The sequence below is a fragment of the Perognathus longimembris genome, chromosome 6 (genome assembly GCF_023159225.1).
Source record: "Perognathus longimembris pacificus isolate PPM17 chromosome 6, ASM2315922v1, whole genome shotgun sequence".
Lineage (NCBI taxonomy): Eukaryota > Metazoa > Chordata > Mammalia > Rodentia > Heteromyidae > Perognathus > Perognathus longimembris.
Genome location: NC_063166.1, coordinates 67,507,096 through 67,527,768, shown reverse-complemented (window position 1 = coordinate 67,527,768; position 20,673 = coordinate 67,507,096). Strand labels below are relative to the sequence as shown.

Genomic DNA, 20,673 nt, shown 5'->3' with positions numbered 1-20,673 from the left:
TAAAAATAGATGTATAGATGACAGACAGACAGACAGACAGCTCAGTGCGACGGCACAATTGCACAAGCAATATACGCTAACCGCGAACATTTTTGGGCATTCCTGGATGCCAACTAACGACCAGGACCGCCTGCCTGCCTGCCTGCCTGCGCTCCAGGCTGTGCTCTAATAGGTTTCTGTGGGGGTGGACACATGTAAGCCGCCACCCCAGGTGTCATTTTACAGTGAAATCGGGCTTCAGAGGAGCGCTAAATCCAGGGTCTCCGGGCAGTTCATCCTGCAGTGACGCCCAGCCCAGCGCAGCCCGCGGTCCCGGGGCCGGCGACGGCGGCCGTGGCGAAAGTGCGGTTGCGGAAGTGCAGCGCGGCCGGTGAGACCGGCGAGGCGGGCGGAGGAGGAAGCGAGCGCGGCGGCCTGCGGGGCGGCGGCGGGGGCCTGCGGGGCGGCCGGACGAGCCGGGCGCCATGGGCCGTCTGCACTGCACGCAGGACCCGGTGCCCGAGGCCGTGGGCGGCGACATGCTGCAGTTGAACCAGCTGGGCGCGCAGGTGGGACCCGCCGGGCGGGGCGGGGCCGGGGGGGGGGTCCCCGCGCTTGGACGGGGCGGGGTCGGCAGACCCAAGGCGGCCAGAGGTGCACCTGGGGTGTAAGCTGGGCTTCGGGAGGCCCCTGGGGTAGATGGAGCCCGACGGTTTTCCCAGCGCTGGGACTGGTGGCCTCGTGGGGGTGGGAGGCGGCGGGGCGCCTGGAGACCCCCGAGTGGAGGCTGAGGGCGCTTGGGGGAGGGGAGGGGACGAAGGGCAGCCTGTCCGGGGCGGGTCACCCGGGGGAACCCCGGGGATGGCCGTCGTGGCCAGGCCTGCGTGGGCTCCGAGGCGGGGCCGGCGGCTTCGGAGGACCCGGCTGGCGGCCACCACCCCCTCCCGTGGGGGAGGGCTGTATCTCCGGTACAGACTGCTGGTGCCCGCTGAGGCTTGCTGCCTTGGGGGTTCCCGGCTCCCTGCTGCCTTCGATGCCGCCTTCCCCTTGCTGGGCTCACTGTGATGCTCACTGCCACTGTAAACATCTGGCCAGTTCCTCTAATGGGTCCTGAACTCTCCAAAAGGCCGGACCTGTCGCTTACTACCCTCCCCCCCCCCCCCCCCACTCCATGTACCCACAACACCTCCACATTTAGGTCTTGCCAATACTGGGGGACCTGAGCTTGAAGTCAGGGACTCCTTGCTTAGCCTTTTTTTTTTTTTTTCCCCCCTCAAGACTTTCACTCTATCACTTGAGCCATACTTCCACTTCTAGCTTTTTCCTAGTTGGTTGGGGGTAAGAGTCTCATGGACTGGCTTTGAACCATGATGCTGAAACCACAGCCTTCTGAGTAACTAGGATTTCTTTGTGAGCTACCATTTCCCACACCCCGCCCTCTTCAAACTATACTCATATAAAGTAATTGTATCCGTGTTGAAGTGTGGAACATGTGCCAAGCCAGCATTGTCCAGTAGAAGTACACTGCCAGCCACATTGGTAATGTGGTATTTTTCTAGTGGCCACATTTTAAAAAATTAAAAAAGCAGCCAGGTGCTACACAGGAGGCTGAGATCTGAGAATCACAGTTTAAAGCCAGCCCTGACAAAAAGTTTCAATTAACTACTCAAAAACCAGAAGTGGAACTGTGGCTCAAAGTGATAGAGCACTAGCCTTGAGCAACAGAGCTCAGGGACAAGCCTGGCATTGATGGCACATGCCTGTAATCCTAGTTGAAATCTGAGTGAGGATTGTGGTTCAAAGCCAGGCTAGGCAGGAAAGTCCATATGACTCTGTCCAATTACCCACCAGAAAACCAGAAGTGGCACTGTGGCGTAAGTGGTAGAGCACTAACCTTGAGCTGAAGAGCTCAGGGACAGCATCCAGGCCTAGAGTTCAAGTATAAGTTAATTAATTGGGGGCTGGGAATGTGGCTTAGTGGTAGAATGCTTGCCTAGCATGCATGAAGCCCTGGGTTTTATTCCTCAGTACCGCATAAACAGTAAATGCCAGAAGTGGTACTGTGGCTCAAGTGGTAGAGTGCTAGTCTTGAGCAAAAGAAGCTTAGGGACAGTGACCAGACCCTGAGTTCAAGCCCCAGGACTGGCCAAAAATAAAAATAAATTTAAAACAGAGCTTTTGTCTTCATGCCAATATTGGAGCTTGAATTCAGGGCCTTTTTGCTCATGGCTGGTATTCTATCACTTGAGTCATTCCAGCTTTTTTTTTTTTTTTTTTTACTAGCTAATTAGAAGTGTTTCAAGTGTTTACCTAAATTGACTTTCAATCATCAGATCACAGCTTCCAGAGTAGTTAGAATTATTGGTGTGAGCCACTGGCACCAAAAATAATTTCTTGCGTATCTTTATAGAAACAAACAAAAAAACTGTTTTTACTGTACTTGTTTTGAGATTATGTTGCCCAGACTAGCCTCAAACTCATGATCCTCGTGTCTCAATACTGGGATTACAGGGCCAGAAATATGGCCTAGTGGTAAAGTGCTCGCCTGGTATACATGAAGCCCTGTGTTTGATTCCTCAGCACCACATCTATAGAAAAAGCCAGAAGTGGGGCTGCGGATATGGCCTAGTGGCAAGAGTGCTTGCCTTGTATACATGAGGCCCTGGGTTCGATTCCCCAGCACCACATATACAGAAAACGGCCAGAAGTGGCACTGTGGCTCAAGTGGCAGAGTGCTAGCCTTGAGCAAGAAGAAGCCAGGGACAGTGCTCAGGCCCTGAGTCCAAGGCCCAGGACTGGCCAAATAAATAAAATAAAATAAAATGGCAACAACAACAAAAAAAAAAAAAAGAAAGAAAAAGAAAAAGCCAGAAGTGACGCTGTGGCTCAAGCGGCAGAGTGCTAGCCTTGAGCAAAAAGAAGCCAGGGACAGTGGTCAGGCCCTGAGTCCAAGGCCCAGGACTGGCAAAAACCAGAACAACAATACTGAGATCACAGAAGCTTTCGGGGTTTGTTTGTTATTTTTGTTGTTGTTTTTGTTGGTGGTGGAGCTTGAACTCAGGACCTGGGCACCGTCCCTGAGCTCTTTTTGCTCAAGGCTAGTGCCTTTTTTGTGGTTTTTGTTTGGTTGTTTGTTTGTTCATTGTGCCAGTCCTGTGGTTGAACTCAGGGCCTAAGAGTTGTTGTCCCTAAGCTTCTTTGGTTCAAGGCTAACACTCTACCACTTAAGCCACAGCACCACTCCCAGCCTTTTCTAAGTAGTTTATTGGAAATAAGATCTTCACAGACTTTCCTGACCAGGCTGGCTTTGAACCACAATCCTTAGATCTCAGCCTCCTGAGTAGCTAGGATTATGTGAGCCACCAGCACCTGGCAGCTTTGTAGTTTTAATGAAAAGTGCTTTCAAAGAACAGCTTTGTCTAAGTGTGTCTGGCACTTAAGTGAAGGATACATTTCTTGAAGTAGAATAGCTAGGTCAAGAGCAGTGATTGTTTAAAAATTAGATGTATAATGGGAATCAATAATTCAACTTATCAAAATTAAATTCACCTTTTTTCCTAAAACCTGTTCCATCTTTACTCCCTACTTATGAAATAAACCAGCATCTACCCTGAAAAAAAAATTAGATGTATATTATAAATTGCCCTCTAGGCAGGTTGCCCAGAGCTTCCTGGGGTCAGGGTCACCATTGTGCAATCTATATGTGTCCTTGTACAGCCCTCAGCCCTGGTGTCTTCCTCAAACTTTTGTATTTATCAACTAGATAAATGAAAAATGCTATCTCCATTACGGATTCCATGCTCTGATCTATGATCTAGATTGACCTGGACTATCCACCTGGTTCCCTGATGCAAATAGTTAAGATCTTGCTATGCAGGAGAGTCTTAGACAGTGAGCATTCCTGGGAGAGACAACTATTTGAACCGATTTATTCAATAAATTCCTACCATGCAGTACAATATTTAAGGTGTGACAAGACAAAGCTATGCTGGGAACTTTCTCTGCTGAGGCTGAGTGAAGTTCTAGGTGACCCCAGGCAAACTTGCAAGCAGGGGCCTCAGAAGTTGAGAATCTGGGTAGATTGCTTTCTTTTTCTCTCACCCCCCACCCCCGTTTCTTTTTTTTTTTTTTTTTTTTGTTGTTGTCTCTTTCTTTCCTCCTTGGTGTTCTTGAAGTGCTGGGGACATTCTTAAGTGTTTGCTTTGTTCATGTTAGGCAAGACTTTTTGAAAGGGGTGGGGGGAGGTGTGCACATGCGCGTCTATCCTGGGACTTGGACTCAGGGCTTCCAGCACTAGCTCAGCTTTTTTCTCTCAGTGCTGGTTCCAGCTGATTGCTAGTTAATTGGAGATAGGATCTCATGGATTTGTCTGTCTGGACCTGGAACCTCTGTCCTCAGATCTCAATCTCCTTAATAGCTAGGATTATAGCCTCTGAATGGTTTCTCTCTTTTCCTTCCTTCCTTCTTTTCTTCCTTCCGCTTCCAGAACATTGACACACAGCATGAAGTGTCCAGGTGCTTATACAGTGTGGAATGGTTAACTCTAGCTGACCACCAGATCCATCACTTCACAATGTCACCAGATTTCTAGTGAGAACACTTGGTGTCTGCATTTTCCAAGATATGTAATCACTGTGCCACCTGATAATTCCCTGCATATCACTTCTGTTCAGCCAGAATTAAACACTGGTCTTTCATCACCATTTCTGTTCTTTTTTTTTTTGGCCAGTCCTGGGGCTTGGACTCAGGGCCTGAGCACTGTCCCTGGCTTCTTTTTGCTCAAGGCTAGCACTCTGCCACTTGAGCCACAGCGCCACTTCTGGCCATTTTCTGTATATGTGGTGCTGGGGAATCAAACCCAGGGCCTCATGTATATGAGGCAGGCACTCTTCCCACTAGGCCATATCCCCAGCCCCGACCATTTCTGTTCTTTATTTCTACTTTTTAGATTCTACATATAAGTGAAATCATATGATAGGATTTGTCTTTCTGCTATCGTCCTTATTTTACTTACTGTAATGCCTTCCAGGTTCATTTGTATTGTTGGAAATGACAATATATATTTTTAATGGTTAAGGAATATCCCACTGTGTGTACACACCAAATGTTCTTTATCCATTCCTCAGCTGATAACAACTTAGGATGATATCATATCTTTTCTTTTGTCTTCGTTAGGCTTGAACTCTGGGCCTGGGCACTGTCCCTGAGCTCTGCAGCCCAAGGCTAGTGCTTTATCACTTGAGCCCCAGTGCCACTTTCAGTTTTCTGGTGGTTAATTGGAGATAAAAGTCTCTTGGACTTTCTTGCCTGGGCTGGCTTTGAGCTGTGATCCTCAGATCTCAGCCTCCTGAGTAACAAGGGTTACAGGCGTGAGCCACAGGCACCTGGATCACATCTTTCTTCTGAATAGTTACTGTAGTAAGCATGGGAGGGCAAATATCCCCGATACACTGATTTCATGTCCTCCAAATATGTACCCAGTAGTGGAATTGCTGGATCACATGGTAGTTATTTTTTGTCAGTCATGAGGCTTGAACTCAGGGCCTGCAGACTGTCCCTTAGCTTTTTGTGCTCAAGGCTAGCACACTACCACTTGAGCCTCAGATGCACTTCTGGCTTTTTGGTGATTAATTGGAGGTAAGAATCTCATGTACTTTCCTGCCTGGTGGGCTTGGAACAGTGATCCTCGGAACTCAGCTTCTTGAATAAGTAAGATTACAGGCGTGAGCCACCACTGCCCAGCTTTCTTTTTCTTTTTTGAAGTAGATTCTAACTGGAGATCCTTTTGCCTCGGCCTCTCCAAGTTAGCACTTGTATTAGCTAGTACTGCAGAAGTGAACCGCCACACCTGGCTTTGATCCCATTCTTGTTGGGGGAGACTTGATATCTGGTCTGGGCTTTGTAGAATAAGGAGGTATTTAAGATTGGAGATAGGGATAGCTGTAGATAACACCAAACCGACCGGATTAGTTTAAAGCCTCTCTGGAGAAGAATGTGTGAGGGGAGACTTCACAAAGGACTTAAGAGTTGAAGCTTAACTAGGCAGAGGCTTAGAAGTGGAAAAATGGTTGGGGATCTAAGTAGCCTCCCCATTCGTTTCAGCATGGGAAATACAGTTGTCCTAAGACCTAATAGTTTTACTGTTTTTGTTTTTGTTTTGTTTGGGGGGGTAAAGGAATAATTTAAAAATAAAACCTCCAAAACACTTTTGAGACACGGACTTCCACAGGTCCTGGGCTGTTTCTTGTTTTCACTATGTATAATCAGCAGATCTACAAGGCTGATACCCTGTGTCCTCAATACTAGAGAAAGAGGACCCCAGATTAACACTAGTTAAAGTGTTTCTAGGTGATGTTGAGGAAGAAACCTACACTTCTTTGCCATAAACTCAGGAGTGGAAATCCTTCCAATTTCTCTGCAAAATAGTTTAGCAACATTGTTTCCAAACTTTAAAAGCATGTATATAACCTTGACTTAAGAGTGTGTGTGTGTGTGTGTGTGTGTGTGTGTGTGTGTGTGTGTTTCCAGGCATGTCCCAGTTGATAGAGTACTAGCTAATGAATGAAAGCAATAGGTACAGAGCTCAAGTCCTGGTCTTACTCCAAAAAAAAAAAAAAAAAAAAAAAACAAAAAAAAACAGAAAGATGGTGTATAAGTTGCTGAGGAGCCTAGAATTCCCAAGCATGTTAGGCAAGTACTTGACCTAGAATCCACTTTAATAATATGTCTGAAGACATTTTTGTAGGTGTTTCCAAAATAAAAAATAAAGAATACCTGAATCAGCCACTGGTGGGTCAATCCTGTTAATCCTAGCTACCCAGGAGACAGTGGGCACTGTCCTTGAGCTTTTTTGCTCAGGGCTAGTGCTCTACCTACCCCTTGAGCCACAGCTCCACTTCTGGCTTTTTGTGGAAGTTAATTGAAGATTTGTTTAAGAGTGTCATAGACTTTCCTGTGCCTGGGCTGCCTTTGAACCATGATCCTCAGTTCTCAGCCTCCTGAATAACTAAGATTACAGGCATGAACCACCAGTGCCCTGCAGGAATTGTTCTTAGTATTGTGATTTCTCCTTTTTGAACCATTTTGTGTTTGGTTGTTTTTTTTTTGGACCCTAGCTATATGTGTTTATCTGTACACGTACCATCTCTCGTCTCTCTCTAAAATGTCCATGCTTTTTGGACAACATAGTGATGAAACTGTGTTGACCTTAGTCTGTGGTAGGTATCTGGAATATTTAACTTCAGGGTTATCCAGGTAGCCAGCTAGGCGATGGCACCTTCTGAAACTTCTCTCCCAAGGGTTTGTAGGTGAGTGGTCCATGGTGCACTGACAGGGAGTACATATTATACTGACATGTTCTTTGTGTTTCTCTTACAGCAGTTCTCAGACCTGACCGACGTGCTTTTCCACTTCCTCACTGAGCCCAAAGAGGTAAGGCAGTTTGTGATAAGGAATTTCTGAGCTTGGGGACCCCAGCCCTGAGAAGCTCTGAGTGTGAAGAAGGCCTAGTTTGTGCTCTTCCCTCCCTGCAGGTGGAACAGTTTCTGGCTCGGCTCTCTGAATTTGCCACAACCAATCAGATCAGTCTTGGGCCCCTCAAAAGCCTCGTGAAGAGTCTCCTCCTGGTGCCAAATGGTGAGTATCCTCCAGACACAATGGCCTGAGACTTCACTGAAACTTTCTGTAGTCAGCCACTGATCAAGAAGCGTGCTCTGGGCAGTGAGCTGAGGAGTCAGCAATGAGCAATACGTGGAAAGCTCTCACTGTCCAGAGAGAGAAATCAGCAATGTAGAGGAGCCACAATCGGTACTTCATATGATCAGGTTCCACATCTGTGGATTCAATCAGTCAAGGATTGAAAATACTCAAAAAGAATTGTATCTGAAGCCAGGCACTGGTGGCTCATGCCTGTAATCCTAGCTGCCTAGGAGGCTGAGATTTGAGGATCAAGAGTTCAAAGACAACTCGGGTGGGAAAGTCTATGAGACTCTTATCTTCAATGAACCACCAGAAAACTGGAAGTAGAGCTGTGGCCCAAAGTGGTAGAGGGCTAGCCTTGAGAAGGAACTCACAGGGACAGCATCCAGGTCCTGAGTTCAAGCCCCATGACCAGAAAAAAAAAAAAGAATTGTATCTGTTGTATCTGTACTAAACATGGATGTTTTCTCCTCTTTTTTTTTTTTTTTTTTGGCCAGTCCTGGGGCTTGGACTCAGGGCCTGAGCACTGTCCCTGGCTTCTTTTTGCTCAAGGCTAGCACTCTGCCACTTGAGCCACAGCGCCACTTCTGGCCATTTTCTGTATATGTGGTGCTGGGGAATTGAACCCAGAGCCTCATGTATATGAGGCAAACACTCTTGCCACTAGGCCATATCCCCAGCCCATCTCCTCTTAATTATTCTCTGGACAGCACAGTATAGCAACTACTTATAGTGTGAGACAATGAAAGTGACCTAGAGATGATGCCAAGTACACAGGAGGATGCCATATGCAAATGCCATGTCACATTACATAAGGGACCTGAGCACCTGTGGGTTTGGGATTTTGTGGGGGTCTTGGGACCAGTCCCCAGATGATACCTAGTGACAATTGAGTAACCTAGCTAAGGTGCTCTGTGCAGAATGGCACAACTTAAAATCCAGTCCCCAGGGCTGGGGATATGGCCTAGTGGCAAGAGCGCTTGCCTCGTATACTTGAAGCCCTGGGTTCGATTTCCCCAGCACCACATATACAGAAAATGGCCAGAAGTGGCGCTGTGACTCAAGTGGCAGAGTGCTAGCCTTGAGCAAAAAGAAGCCAGGGACAGTGCTCAGGCCCTGAGTCCAAGGCCCAGGACTGGCAAAAAAAAATCCAGTCCCCAAACTGTTCACTTGTCTTCCTCACAATACAGATTTTTTTTTTTCTGGTCCTATATCTTGAACTCAGAGCCTGAGTGCTGTCACTGAGCTTCTTCTGCTCAAGGCTAGTGCTCTGCTACTTGAGTCATAGCTCCATCTCCAGCCTTTTCTGAGTAGTTTATTGGAGATGAGAGAGTCTCATGGACTTACCTGCCTGGGCTGGCTTCAAACCACACTCCTCAGATCTCAGCTTCCTGACTGAGTAGCTAGGATTATAGGTAGAGCCACCAGCACCTAGCAGAAAAAAAAATTTACCATTCAACAAATCACTTTATAAATACAGTGCATCTTAATTGATGTCACCCTTTTCATCCTTCTTCCCTCCTCATATAGAAACGTATTTTTCCCCCAGTCCTGGGGCTTGAACTCAGGGCATGGGCACTATCCCTGGCTTCCTTTTGCTCAAGGCTAGCACTCTACCACTTGAGCCACAGCGCCACTTCCAGCTTTTTCTGTTTATGTGGGGTGCTAAGGAATCAAACTCAGAGCTTCGTGCATGCTAGGCAAGCACTCTACTGCTAAGCCACATTCCCAGCCCCTTCTTTTCTTTTTTTCCCAGTGTTTGCTGGGGATTCAACCCAGGGCCTTGTCTGCAAAGAAGTACTTTTCCACCAACTATACACCTACCCCAAACCAGACAGATTGGAAATAAAAAGATAAGTCCTCCCTTGCCACAACTTTGTTTTTCAATTCTAACGATTAATTATCTTATAATTTTAAAAATGTCTTAGTGTAGCCAGGTGCTGGAGCTCACTTTTGTAATCCTCGCTACCAAGGAGGCTGAGATCTGAGGATCACCATTAGAGCCAGCCCAGGCAGACAAATCTGTGAGAAACTATCTCCAGTTAACCAGCAAAAAGCTAGAACTAGAAGCATAGCTCAAGTTGTAGAATGCCAATTGTGAACAGAAATCCTTGGCAAGCATGGGTATCAGCACACATATAAAAGTCTTTTCTGGATGCTAATGGCTTCATTTGTAATCCTATCTACTCAGGAGGCAGAGATCTGAGGATCATGATTTTTTTTTTTTTTTTTTTGCCAGTCCTGGTCCTTGGACCACTCTTGCCACTAGGCCATGTTCCCAGCCCCCGAGGATCATGATTTGAAACCAGCCAGGGCAGAGAAGTCTGTGCGACTCTCATCTCCAAAAAACAAAAACAATAACAAAAACTGGAAGTAGAACTGTGGCTCAAGTGGTGGACAGCTAGCCTTGAGCAAAAGAGGCTCACAAATGGCTCCTGGCCCTGAATTCAAGCCCTCAGGACTGGCACCAAAAAAAAAAAATTCTGGGGCTGGTAGTATACCTTAGTGGTAGAACATTCACCTATATTAACAACCATCAAGCTATGGCCAAATTATTTCATCTGTATCTACCCCACTGTTCACTGGTCTCCAACATGGGTTACTTTAAAGCAAGTATGAGGCACGTTCTATTCCTCAATACCTAGTTATCATCATAAAAGACAAGCCATTATCATATCTAAAAGGAAAATATGCAGTGTTCAAAGTGCTGGTTATCGCCTGCATTGTAAGCATCTGTGGCCAGTTCCCATCCGGATTCAGGATTCCCACAGGCCTGACCTTGCATGAGTGCACTCACCACTTCCCAGCCTACACACCTATCTGCCCAGCCCATTGACCTCGAGCCAAGTTCTTACTTCAGAGATTCAGTTCCTTCAGCTCTGAAACTGGTAAAACAGACCTTAGAGGATGGGGTAAGATGGTAAACATGAAGTGGTAGCTGCTAGGCTACTGTGACTGTCATTGTCCTCTATGTTTGTTGTCTACTGGACAGGACCCCAGGTTGCCTAGCAACAGCTGCACTATTTGAATCTGCTTTTATTTTGATACTTAGCAAGGATATGGCCCTATGGGTGATGAGTAACTGGGTTTTTTTTTTCCTTCTTTTTTCTTTTTTGTTTTAATTAAAAGATAATAACATCCCTTCCTCATTCCCCAGAGAGTTCTCTTTCTGGCCAGATAGAAAAGAAAACTCAGCCATGAATAGTAGTAATCACAGATCTTTGTTTCATTTTGGTTTGTTAACTGGGAAAAGAACATAGAAAATTTTTATTGCATCCTGAAGCCCAGGAGTATTAGCCAACAAACGGTATTTACTTATTTGTTTGTTATTTTATTTTCTGTATTTATTGCCAATTCTGGGGCTTGAACTTAGGGTCTGGGCACAGGGTCTGAGCTTTTTGCTAACGGCTAGCACTCTACCACTTGAGCCATAGCACCACTTCTGACTTTTTGATGGCTAATTGAAGATAAGGGGCTTGTGGACTTTCCTGCTAGATTTGAACTTCAATCTCCAGATCCCAGCCTTCTGAATAGCTAGGGTTACAAGTGTGGGCCACATGCCCAGCTTCCCTGTGACTTTTTATCCCTCACCCACATTGCTGAAGAGCTCCCTTGAACACCACAGCATGCTTTCTGGTGCATATCTATTGGAAGATGTCTTGACAATGCAATTGTTACCTGCATTTGCCAAATTTCCTCTTTAAAAAGCTTAGTCTTTGTGATTTTTTTTTTTTTTTTTGGCCAGTCCTGGGGCTTGGACTCTGGGCCTGAGCACTGTCCCTGGCTTCTTTTAGTCTCTTGAATTAAAGGTCACAATAATAATCTCCAGTTCACAATATTTTGGGATTGCCAAGCAAAATACTGGATGTGGAAGCGGATATGGTAATATGCCTGTAAGCCCAAGGCTCTCGTTGTAACCCAGCACTTAAGACATGACCCGACTATTAGCCCAACAAAAACAGAGAGACTGACTGACTGACTGGCTTTCTCACTTGGTATTGAACTGGTATTAACTACAGGTGAGGGTTTTGTTTTTGTTTTTGTTTTTGTTTTGGTCAGTTGTGGGCTTGAATTCAGGGCCTGGGCGCTGTCCCTGAGCCTCTTTGTGCTCAAGGCTAGTGTCTACCAATTGAGCTGCAGCCCCACTTCTGGTTTTTCGCCTGGTTAATTGGAGATAAGTCTCACAGGGACTTTTCTGCCCAAGCTGGCTTCCAACGGTGATCCTCAGACCTCAGCCTCCTGAGTAGGTGGACTATAGAAGCAAGCCACCAGAGCTGCTTGAGCTGGTATTAACTAAGGAACTAACTGTGCTTGGTAGGTAGGAGTTAACTGGATATTCTAGCAGACAGCCCTCTCTCCTGAGCCTTCATGGAGGAGGTTTCCTGGGGTCGGTATTTTTTTTTTTTAATTACACTGTGGCTTCCTTGCTCCATCTGATTTTGGAGATAAAACATTTCCTCTCTTTGTTCAAAGGGCTGGTTTCTGGAGCACCACAACCTCTAGGTTTGTTTTCCTGGAGTGAAGATGGGGGTGGGGATGGGAGCTTCCAGTGCATGTTCTGGACACTCCCTTGATAGCAGTGGGGAGCTTCTTATCCTTTAATTAAGCATCTTCTGGAGATGAAGCAGTGGAAATGGTTTTGGAGAGAGGGCAGTGGAGCTGCACAGGAATAGAAGGAAGAAGGGCAAGTAAATGCAATCATTGTATTCAATGTGAATTATATGTAAAAGTTGAACTACGTAACTTGAGGGCAAGCATGAGAGGGGAGAAATGGAGTAGAATGAAGGAAGGGGTGACATTGACCAAGATACATTGTTCTTATGACCTGAATTATGTAATTATAACCTCTTTGTACAACTATCTAATAATAATAATGAGACATCTTTAAGTGGTTGCCAAAGTATGATTTTGGCTGCAGCCTGAAGTTAAATGTTGAGAAGTCCAGGATGCTGGCTACACTCCCCCCCCCCCCCTTTCAGGAACTGAAGCATAAAAGCGGAACAGGCAGGCTGGCGGGGAGTGTCGCAGGCTTCTGAGGGGACCCTAGGACAGCCCTTCTGGAAGTGACTGTGAGCTGTGGTGGCCAGCCCATTTAACCCATCTTGGCTACTGCATGGACACTGATTTCCTAAGACAGTGACCTCCAATGGAGCTTTCTTTCTTTTCTTTTCTTTTTTTTTTTTTTTTTTTGCCAGTTCTGGGGCTTGAACTCAGGGCCTGAGCACTGTCGCTGAGCTTCTTTAGGCTCAAGGCTAGCGCTCTAACACTTGAGCCATAACAACCCTTCCAGTCCCCAAATCCTGCCCAGCTGGCTTCAAACCACAATCCTCAAATCTCAGCCTCCTGAGTAGCTAAGATTACAGGCATGAGCCACCAGCACCTGGCTAGAAGTTTCAATTTAACATGTCTATTTATGAGTACAGTCCATCTTGATCAATGTCCCTCCTTCCCTGACTACTCCCCTCCCATCTATCTCATCCCAACCTCTCTAGTTGTTACCTTGTTTTATTTTCACAGATATACATTGAGTATTGTGCCTATATTCACCCACCTTTCTTCTCTCCCTCTGTCCCCTTTCCCTTAGCCCTGACTCGTTGAACAAGACATGTTTCAGCTTCCTGATTTTCATTTGTTCATGTTGTGACAGATATCCACTCTGTGTATGCCATGCTTTCTTTCTTTTTATTTTTTGTGCTGGTCCTGTGGCTATGAACTCAGGGTCTGGGCACTGTCCCTGAGCTCTTTTGCTCAAGGCTAGAGCTCTACCACTTGAGCCATTGATCCACTTTTGCTTTTTGGTGTTTAATTGGAGATAAGAGTCTCAGACACTGCCCAGCTGCCTGTGTAGCTAGGATTACAGGCATGAGCTACTGGTGCCCAGCCTATAGGTTTAACTTTCACATGAGAATGAAAACATGCGTCTTTCATCTCTGAGCCTGACTCACTTCACACAATATAATTTTTTCCATATCCATCCATTCCCTTCCAAATGACATAATTCTTCCTGATAAGTGAATAAAATTCCATTGTAAGTGGATGAACAGATCACATTTTCTTCTCTTTTTTTTTTTTTTTTTTCCAGTCCTGGGGCTTAGAGTCAGGGCCTGAGCACTGTCACTGGCTTCTTTTTTGTTCAAGGCTAGCACTCTGCCACTTGAACCACAGTGCCACTTCTGGCCATTTTCTATATATGTGGTGCTAGGGAATCAAACCCAGGGCTTCATGTATACGAGGCAAGCACTCTTGCCACTAGGCCATATTCCCAGCCCCAGATCATATTTTCTTGATGCATTTATCAGTGTAAAGTATCTTGGCCATTTATATAACTTGGCTCTTGAGAATGTCGCTGCAGTAAACATGGATGTGCAAGTATCTTTACTGTATCCTGAGTTGTAATCTTTGAGGTAAACGATGAAAGATCTTGTCACTGGATTGTAGCATGGGCCGTTTTTTTTGTTGTTGTTTTTTTTTTAAGGAATCTCCATACTGATGTCTATAGTGGTTGCACTACTTTACCTTCCCACCAGTATATTAGGGTTCCTTCTCTTCCACCAGCCTTTGATGTTTGTAGTGTGTGTGTGTGTGTGTGTGTGTGTGTGTGTGTGCGTGTGTGTACTGATACTGGGCGCAGAGCCTCCAGGGTAGCTAGGATTACAGGCTAAGCCACCAGCACCTAGCTATTGTTTGTTTTCTTGATGGCGATGATTCTTGACTGGAGTGAGATGGAAACTCTGTGTTGTTTCAACTTGCATTTACTTCATGGCCAGGGATGTTGAGCATTTCTTTATCTATTTATTGGCCATTGGTTCTTCTGAGAAATGTCTATTTAGCTCCTTTGCTCAGTGGTTAATTAGGTTACTGGGCAGCTAATTTTTTTAGACCTCCTTGTATATTTTGATCATTAGACCCTTGTCAGGCTAGCAAAAATCTCTAATCCAGTAGAAGCTCTTCAGAAGCTTTCTAGTTTGATGCAGTCCCATTTATCAATTCTCTCTCCTACACATGGAGCCCCTGGAATTTTATTCAGGAAGTTTCTACATAGTCCAATTAGTTCTAGTGCTTTTCCTACCTTCCTATTACTAGTTTCAAGATTTCAGGTCTTACATTGAGGCCTTTGATCCACTTTGAATTGATACTAGTACAAGGTGAAAGATAGACATTTGGTATGGAAATTTCATTTTCTTTATTTTGAGCACGGTCTCTAACTCCTATAATCAAGTGTTCCTCCTAATGCCATCCAAGTAGCTGGAACTATAGGCACAAGCCACTACGGCCAGTATTTATTGAATTACAATGAAAATTTTAGTGATCTCACACAAGAGCTTCACCAGGCTGCCATCAAGTTCCCCCACCCCCCCACCCCTGTCCCTCCACACCCTTACCCTCTGCCTCAGGAATCTGTAGCCACACTCATTTATTCCTCTTCCCAGTTATCATCCCACATGCTTTCTGTGGTCTCTAGTCTGTGTACCCTCCTTGGGGATTGGCGGGGGAGGGAAGGAATTAAGCCTGCAGCCAACATTGTCTTGCCTGATTCCCAAGTTTGACTGGCCTTTTCCATGATTTCCCTCCACCTCCCAGGTGCCTTGAAGAAGAGCCTCACTGCAGAGCAGGTTCAGGCAGATCTCACAACTCTGGGTAAGTCATTTCCCCAAGGCTGCCCAGGGAGCAGGCCTCTGGGCTTTCAATGCTGTTAACAATTCCTACTGTTCTCTTCCAGGTCTTAGTGAGGAGAAAGCCACTTACTTTGCTGAAAAGGTATAATTCCTCTTAATCAAGGTTAAGATCATTGACTTGTATTTCATGGCAAGAAAAATGTGGAAATGCTGAGCAAGACAAAAGCCTCATCACCCCATTCCTTTGGTTTCACAAAAACAACCCACATGCTGCTTTTACCAGGCTTGCTTTTAATACAGCTCTCATTTCCCCCCCTCTGAACTGACTGAATAGAAATGTCATGCAGTGTGTATTCCAACATGAATGAGATCTCAGAATGCAGAATAATGCTGAGGCAGGAAAGCCCATGAGACTCTTATCCCCAATTAAGCACAAAAAGCCAGAAGTAGAGCTGTGGTTCAAATGGTAGAGCACTAGCCTTAAGCACAAAAGCTTACACAGTGCTTAGGCCCAGAGTTCAAACCCCAGGATCAGCGGGTGCACGCACGCGCACGCACACACACACACAATGCAGAGAAAACATTGGATTTCTTCAGCCCCTGGATCTGTGCACATGGGGCCCAACCCTTGGTTCTGCTCTTCCCACTCTATGTATCAACAATCACCATGGCTGTGTGTGGGGCAGAATGAAGAGAGGGGGACATCCGGTCCCTCAGGATGACTTTACCTCCTTACTTGTGTTCCAGTGGAAGCTCAGTGCACCGACCCTGGCACAAAGGGCCATCGGCCAGACCCTGATGATTAACCAGCTTATCGATATGGAATGGAGGTTTGGAGGTAACTCATTAGAGCCAGCCCTTGTGTGGGGCTGACCTGGGGGTGGCAGGGTCTTTTGGAGAGCCTGGGTGGGAGGATACCTCCTTCTTCTCAAACAGGCTGCCTATGGACAGCCTGAAAAATTAGGGTCTTTGGGGGAAGTCATCAGCCACTTGCTGACTTGCTATGTCTCTTTTGTTACAGTAACATCAGGGAGTAGTGAATTGGAGAAAGTAGGAAGTATTTTTTTACAAGTAAGTCTATCTTTTCTGCAAAAATGGGGAGATTTTTACTTGTTTGAAATTGGTCTGGATTGGAGATGGGGTTCAAACAGTACAGTGCTTACCTAGCCAGCAAGAAACCCTCAGTTCAAAATGCCATTACTGCCCCGCAAAATTGTAAGAACCAGGCATGGTGAGGCACTCGTGTAATCCTAGTATGAGAATTGAGAGCTTGAGACCAGCCCATGTCACATAGCAACATCCTATCTCAAAAGTAAATCATTCTCGTGTGCTGGTGGCTCACATCTGTAACCCTAGCTATTCAGGAGGCTGAGGTGTGAAGACAGGTTCAAAGCCACAGGAAAGTCCATGAGACGCTTACCTCCAATTAGCCAGCAAAAAGTCATTAGAGAAAGTATGACTTGGGGCTAGGAATATGGCCTAGTGGCAAGAGTGCTTGCCTCGTATACATGAAGCCCTGGGTTCAATTCCCCAGCACCACATATGCAGAAAATGGCCAGAAGTGGCACTGTGGCTCCAGTGGCAGAGTGCTAGCCTTAAGCAAAAGGAAGCTGGAGACAGTGCTCAGGCCCTGAGTTCAAGGCCCAGGACTGGCAAAAAAAAAAAAGTACGGCTTAAGTGGAGGAACACCAGCCTTGAATGAAAAAGTTCAGGGACATTGCCCAGGCCCTGAGTTCAAACCCCAGTACTGGCACCAAAAAGAAAAAGGGATAGAATTTCTAGTGGTGGCTGATGCAGCTTGCTTCTGTGCGACTCTCAAGCTGGTACCCATTGACTGTGGCTGGGGTATAGCCAAGGGTAGGGTTGTGTTTAGCTTGTGCCAGGCAGTGGGAGGATTCAGCCGATTACATGAGGGAGGATGGAGGGTGTTCTCTGCCTGGTTGTTTTCATTTAAAAGTTTTCTTTCTTTTCTGTAACTAGCTAAAATTGGTGGTCAAGAAAGGGAACCAAACTGAAAATGTGTCTATAGGTGAGTCACCCTGTGCTCTCCTCAGCGGCCCCAAACCTGCCTTCCAGAGAGGAGATCATCACCATGCTGTGGAATAGCCAGTCCACTCCTAAAAGATGGGTCAGGACATGATGGAGACACAGCTCCAGGGGTAGAATTTGCATTCCAAGCCCTTGTTACTAGTTCATGGCCAGGTGCTGGGGTCAGGAGTATCATTAAGCTGTCCCCAGGGTAGAGATCTCATGGTAGAACCGCTTTTCTGAAGCACAGCATGGTGGGGGAATGGCTAGAATCCAAGCCCCTGGAGGCCAGAAACTCCTGTGGAACTGGTCACCTTAGTCTTCCCTCCCTCTCTTTTTTCCCCCTTTATTGTCAAAGTGAAGTACAGAAGGGTTACAATTTCATATGTAAGGCGAGTACATTTCTTATCCAACTTGTCACCTCCTCCCTCATCTTTCACCCGTCTCCCCCCTCCCAGCTGCCCTCCCCCCTACCATGATTTGTATGGTTGGTTTACACCAATTGGTTTTGTAAGTCCTCTCTCTCTTTTCTAGAGAGCCTCTGTGTTCTTTATTGAGAACACCTGAGCTGCTTGGCTGGGCTGGGGAGTCGAATGTTTGCCTAGCATGCACAAGGCCCTCCTGGGCTGGGGTTCTGGCCCCAGCACTAAGAAAGAAGAATATGTCTGGGTGGAAATGAATTTTTTTCGGGAGATTCTGAATAGTTGGGAACACTCACTGCAGCTGAACTCTTCTCTCCGCAGAACTAACCTTGCCTCAGTTCTACAGCTTCCTGCATGAGATGGAGCGGGTGAGAGCCAGCATGGAGTGTTTCAGCTGACTGGGGCCTGGATGGTCCCGGGCTCTTTCCCCTGTGCCGGCTCTGTAGGGCGCCTCCCTCAGGCTGTGCGCACCATGTGGGGAGCCCAGGTGCAAACCTACCTGGAAAACAACAGGATTAAGTGCTAGCCCAGCACAATCCCCTGGAAACTGAGGTTCAGGAACCACTACTGCTATCTCTCCAGACAGGCTGTTGCCTCCCTGACCCCTCTCCAGAATAAACAATGGAGCCCAGGTCCAGATCACAACACACCAGTTGCCCTCCTCCCTCCAAAAGCAAGAGTTGGTTTATGGCTGAGGGCAGGTGAGGGGGTGGGGAGCAAAGAACTCCTGTCTATTCCTACCCGTTCCTACATCCCCCATTCCTGGCTTCATCCTGTTGCATGGTAAGAAGGCAGACATTTTGAGAATGTTCAGTTGCTTTAGCTCATTTGGGCTTCAGGTGACCACCTCTGTCGGGTTAGATGTTGAATTTTAAAAAAAGAAGTTGTAAAGAAAGGTCTGATTCAGCTGTCTTTTTCTGTGGAGTAAAGTGTCCTCTGAAGCAGGACAGTGAGTTTGAAGCCATCCTGGGGTACACAATGAAACCCTGTCTCAAAGGAAAACACACACACACACACACACACACACACACACACACACACACACACACAAAAACAAGGACCAGGTGACTGGTGACTCACACTTGTAATCCTTGCTACTCAGGAAGCTGAGATATAAGAATCACAGTTCAAAGCCAGCCTGAGCAGAAAAGTCCCCATGAGACTCTTATCTCCAATTAACCACCAGAAAGAAAAAAAACAGAAGTGGAGCTGTGGCTCAAAAGTAGTAGAGCGCTCACTTTGAGCAAAAGAGCTCAGGGACAGCACCCCAGCCCTGAGTTAAAGTCCCATGACCCACAAAAATAATCTGGAGAGCACCTGCCCAGGAGGCACAAAGCCTTGAGCTTGATTTCTTTCTCATGTTGGTGAAGGCCCAGGGTCTCCAGTGAGATAAGCTGCTGTCTAAAGTAACAATTCCCAAGCTCCATTCAAAAAGCACTACATAGGAATTTCCCCAACCTATCAGGATTTTTCCTCTTCCTCCCCCTTTCTTTCCTCTTCAGAATTTTTTTTTTTTTTTCTGGTCCTGGGGCTTGAACTCTGGGGCTGTGGCACTTTCCCCGAGCTTCTTTTGCTCAAGACTGGCACTCTACCACTTGACCCACAGCATACTTCTGGCTGTTTGTGTGATTAGTTGGGGATAAGAATCTCAGGTCTCACAGGACTTTTCTTGCCTGGGCTGGCTTTGAACCACAATACTCAGATCTCAGTCTCCTGAGTAGCTACGATTACAGGCATATGTCATCAGCGCCCAACTCTTAAGAACTTTACTGATTTTATATTTATTTCATGCTCTTGCTTCAAATGAAAGCATTACCTCATTCTGCCCAGAGACAGCCAGTGTGGGTTTGTCTGTGTTCTGGAGATAATAGTTCTTGCCTTTGCAAATGTGTGTGCATGCATAGCATTTGACTTTCCTTCCCACACAGGTAATAGAATACTTACATACCATCCTGTACCTTGCTTCTCTCCATTTAACCCAGACAGCATTCAGAGAATACAGAGCTACCTCCTTCCTTGTAACCACAGTTTCTTTAAATGGAGTGATAATTTAACCTGTTCTCTGTTGATGGTGTTTAGCTTGTTTCTATTCTTTCATAAGCAATGCTACAACTGGATATTCTTGTAGAGCACATATATGTCACTTTGCACTTGTGGAAGTATACTTATAAGATAAATGGATGTAGAATTTCTGGGATGCAGTTGGGTGTGGTAGTACCTGCCTATTGTCCCGTCGGCTCAAGAGTCAGAGACTGAGAAGATCCAAGTTGGAGGCCAAGCCAGGCAAAGTTATAGAGACCCCCCCCAAAAAAAACACAAAAAACTAGCACGGGCAAGGCCCTGAGTTCAAACCTTAGCACTACCTAAGTTAATAAGATGAAAACAAAGGGCCAGGGATATAGTTACAGTAGTAGAGTACTTGCCTAGTGTTCTCCAAACTTTAGATGCAATCACCAGTACTGAGGAAAAAAAAAAAAAGGTTTGGTCTCAGTATGGAGAAGTCTTTTTTGTTGTTGTTCCAGTATTAGGATTTGAACACCAGACCTGGGTCCTGGATCCTCAGATCTAGGCATCCTGAGTAGCTAGGATTATAAGTATTAAGTTATCAGTGTCCAGTTTATGTCCATTTTTTGAAAAGTACAAAAATAAAGTTTAAAAAATAAGCTGGCCAGGTGCCAGTGGCTCATGCCTGTAATCCTAGCTCTCAGGAGGCCGATCTGAAGATCACAGTTTGAAGCTGTAAGGTTTGCCAGAAAGGAAACCCGCCACTTGGTTCAGCCAGAAAGGAGTTTATTGGGGGGAAAGCAGGCTGCCAAACCACACAAGATGGAGGCGTGGGGAAACAGGGAAAGGAAGAAGGAGAAAAGAACAAGAGAGAGTAAGAAAGAAAAGGAAAGAGAATGGGGACTGTGTTGAGCTGGATTATGTAG

General features: G+C 46.1%; 1 protein-coding gene across 1 annotated transcript; it reads left to right on the top strand.

The window, feature by feature from the left end:
• The first annotated feature begins 402 nt into the window (after positions 1-402).
• Positions 403-18,376, top strand: Commd7 (COMM domain containing 7). Its single transcript, XM_048349006.1, has 10 exons — positions 403-548; positions 7,357-7,410; positions 7,512-7,614; positions 15,259-15,315; positions 15,398-15,435; positions 16,041-16,131; positions 16,315-16,364; positions 17,274-17,322; positions 18,065-18,167; positions 18,223-18,376. Exons 1-9 carry the CDS (start codon positions 465-467, stop codon positions 18,139-18,141), a joined length of 603 nt encoding a protein of 200 aa, XP_048204963.1. The 5' UTR covers positions 403-464; the 3' UTR covers positions 18,142-18,167; positions 18,223-18,376.
• The last annotated feature ends 2,297 nt before the right edge of the window (positions 18,377-20,673 follow it).

Coding starts and splice junctions, on each gene's coding strand:
- Commd7 (XM_048349006.1), top strand. CDS start 465: ATGGGCCGTCTGCACTGCACGCAGGACCCGGTGCCCGAGGCCGTGGGC. Junction 15,436..16,040: donor CCACTTACTTTGCTGAAAAG/GTATAATTCCTC, acceptor CTTGTGTTCCAG/TGGAAGCTCAGTGCACCGAC. Junction 16,132..16,314: donor TATGGAATGGAGGTTTGGAG/GTAACTCATTAG, acceptor CTTTTGTTACAG/TAACATCAGGGAGTAGTGAA.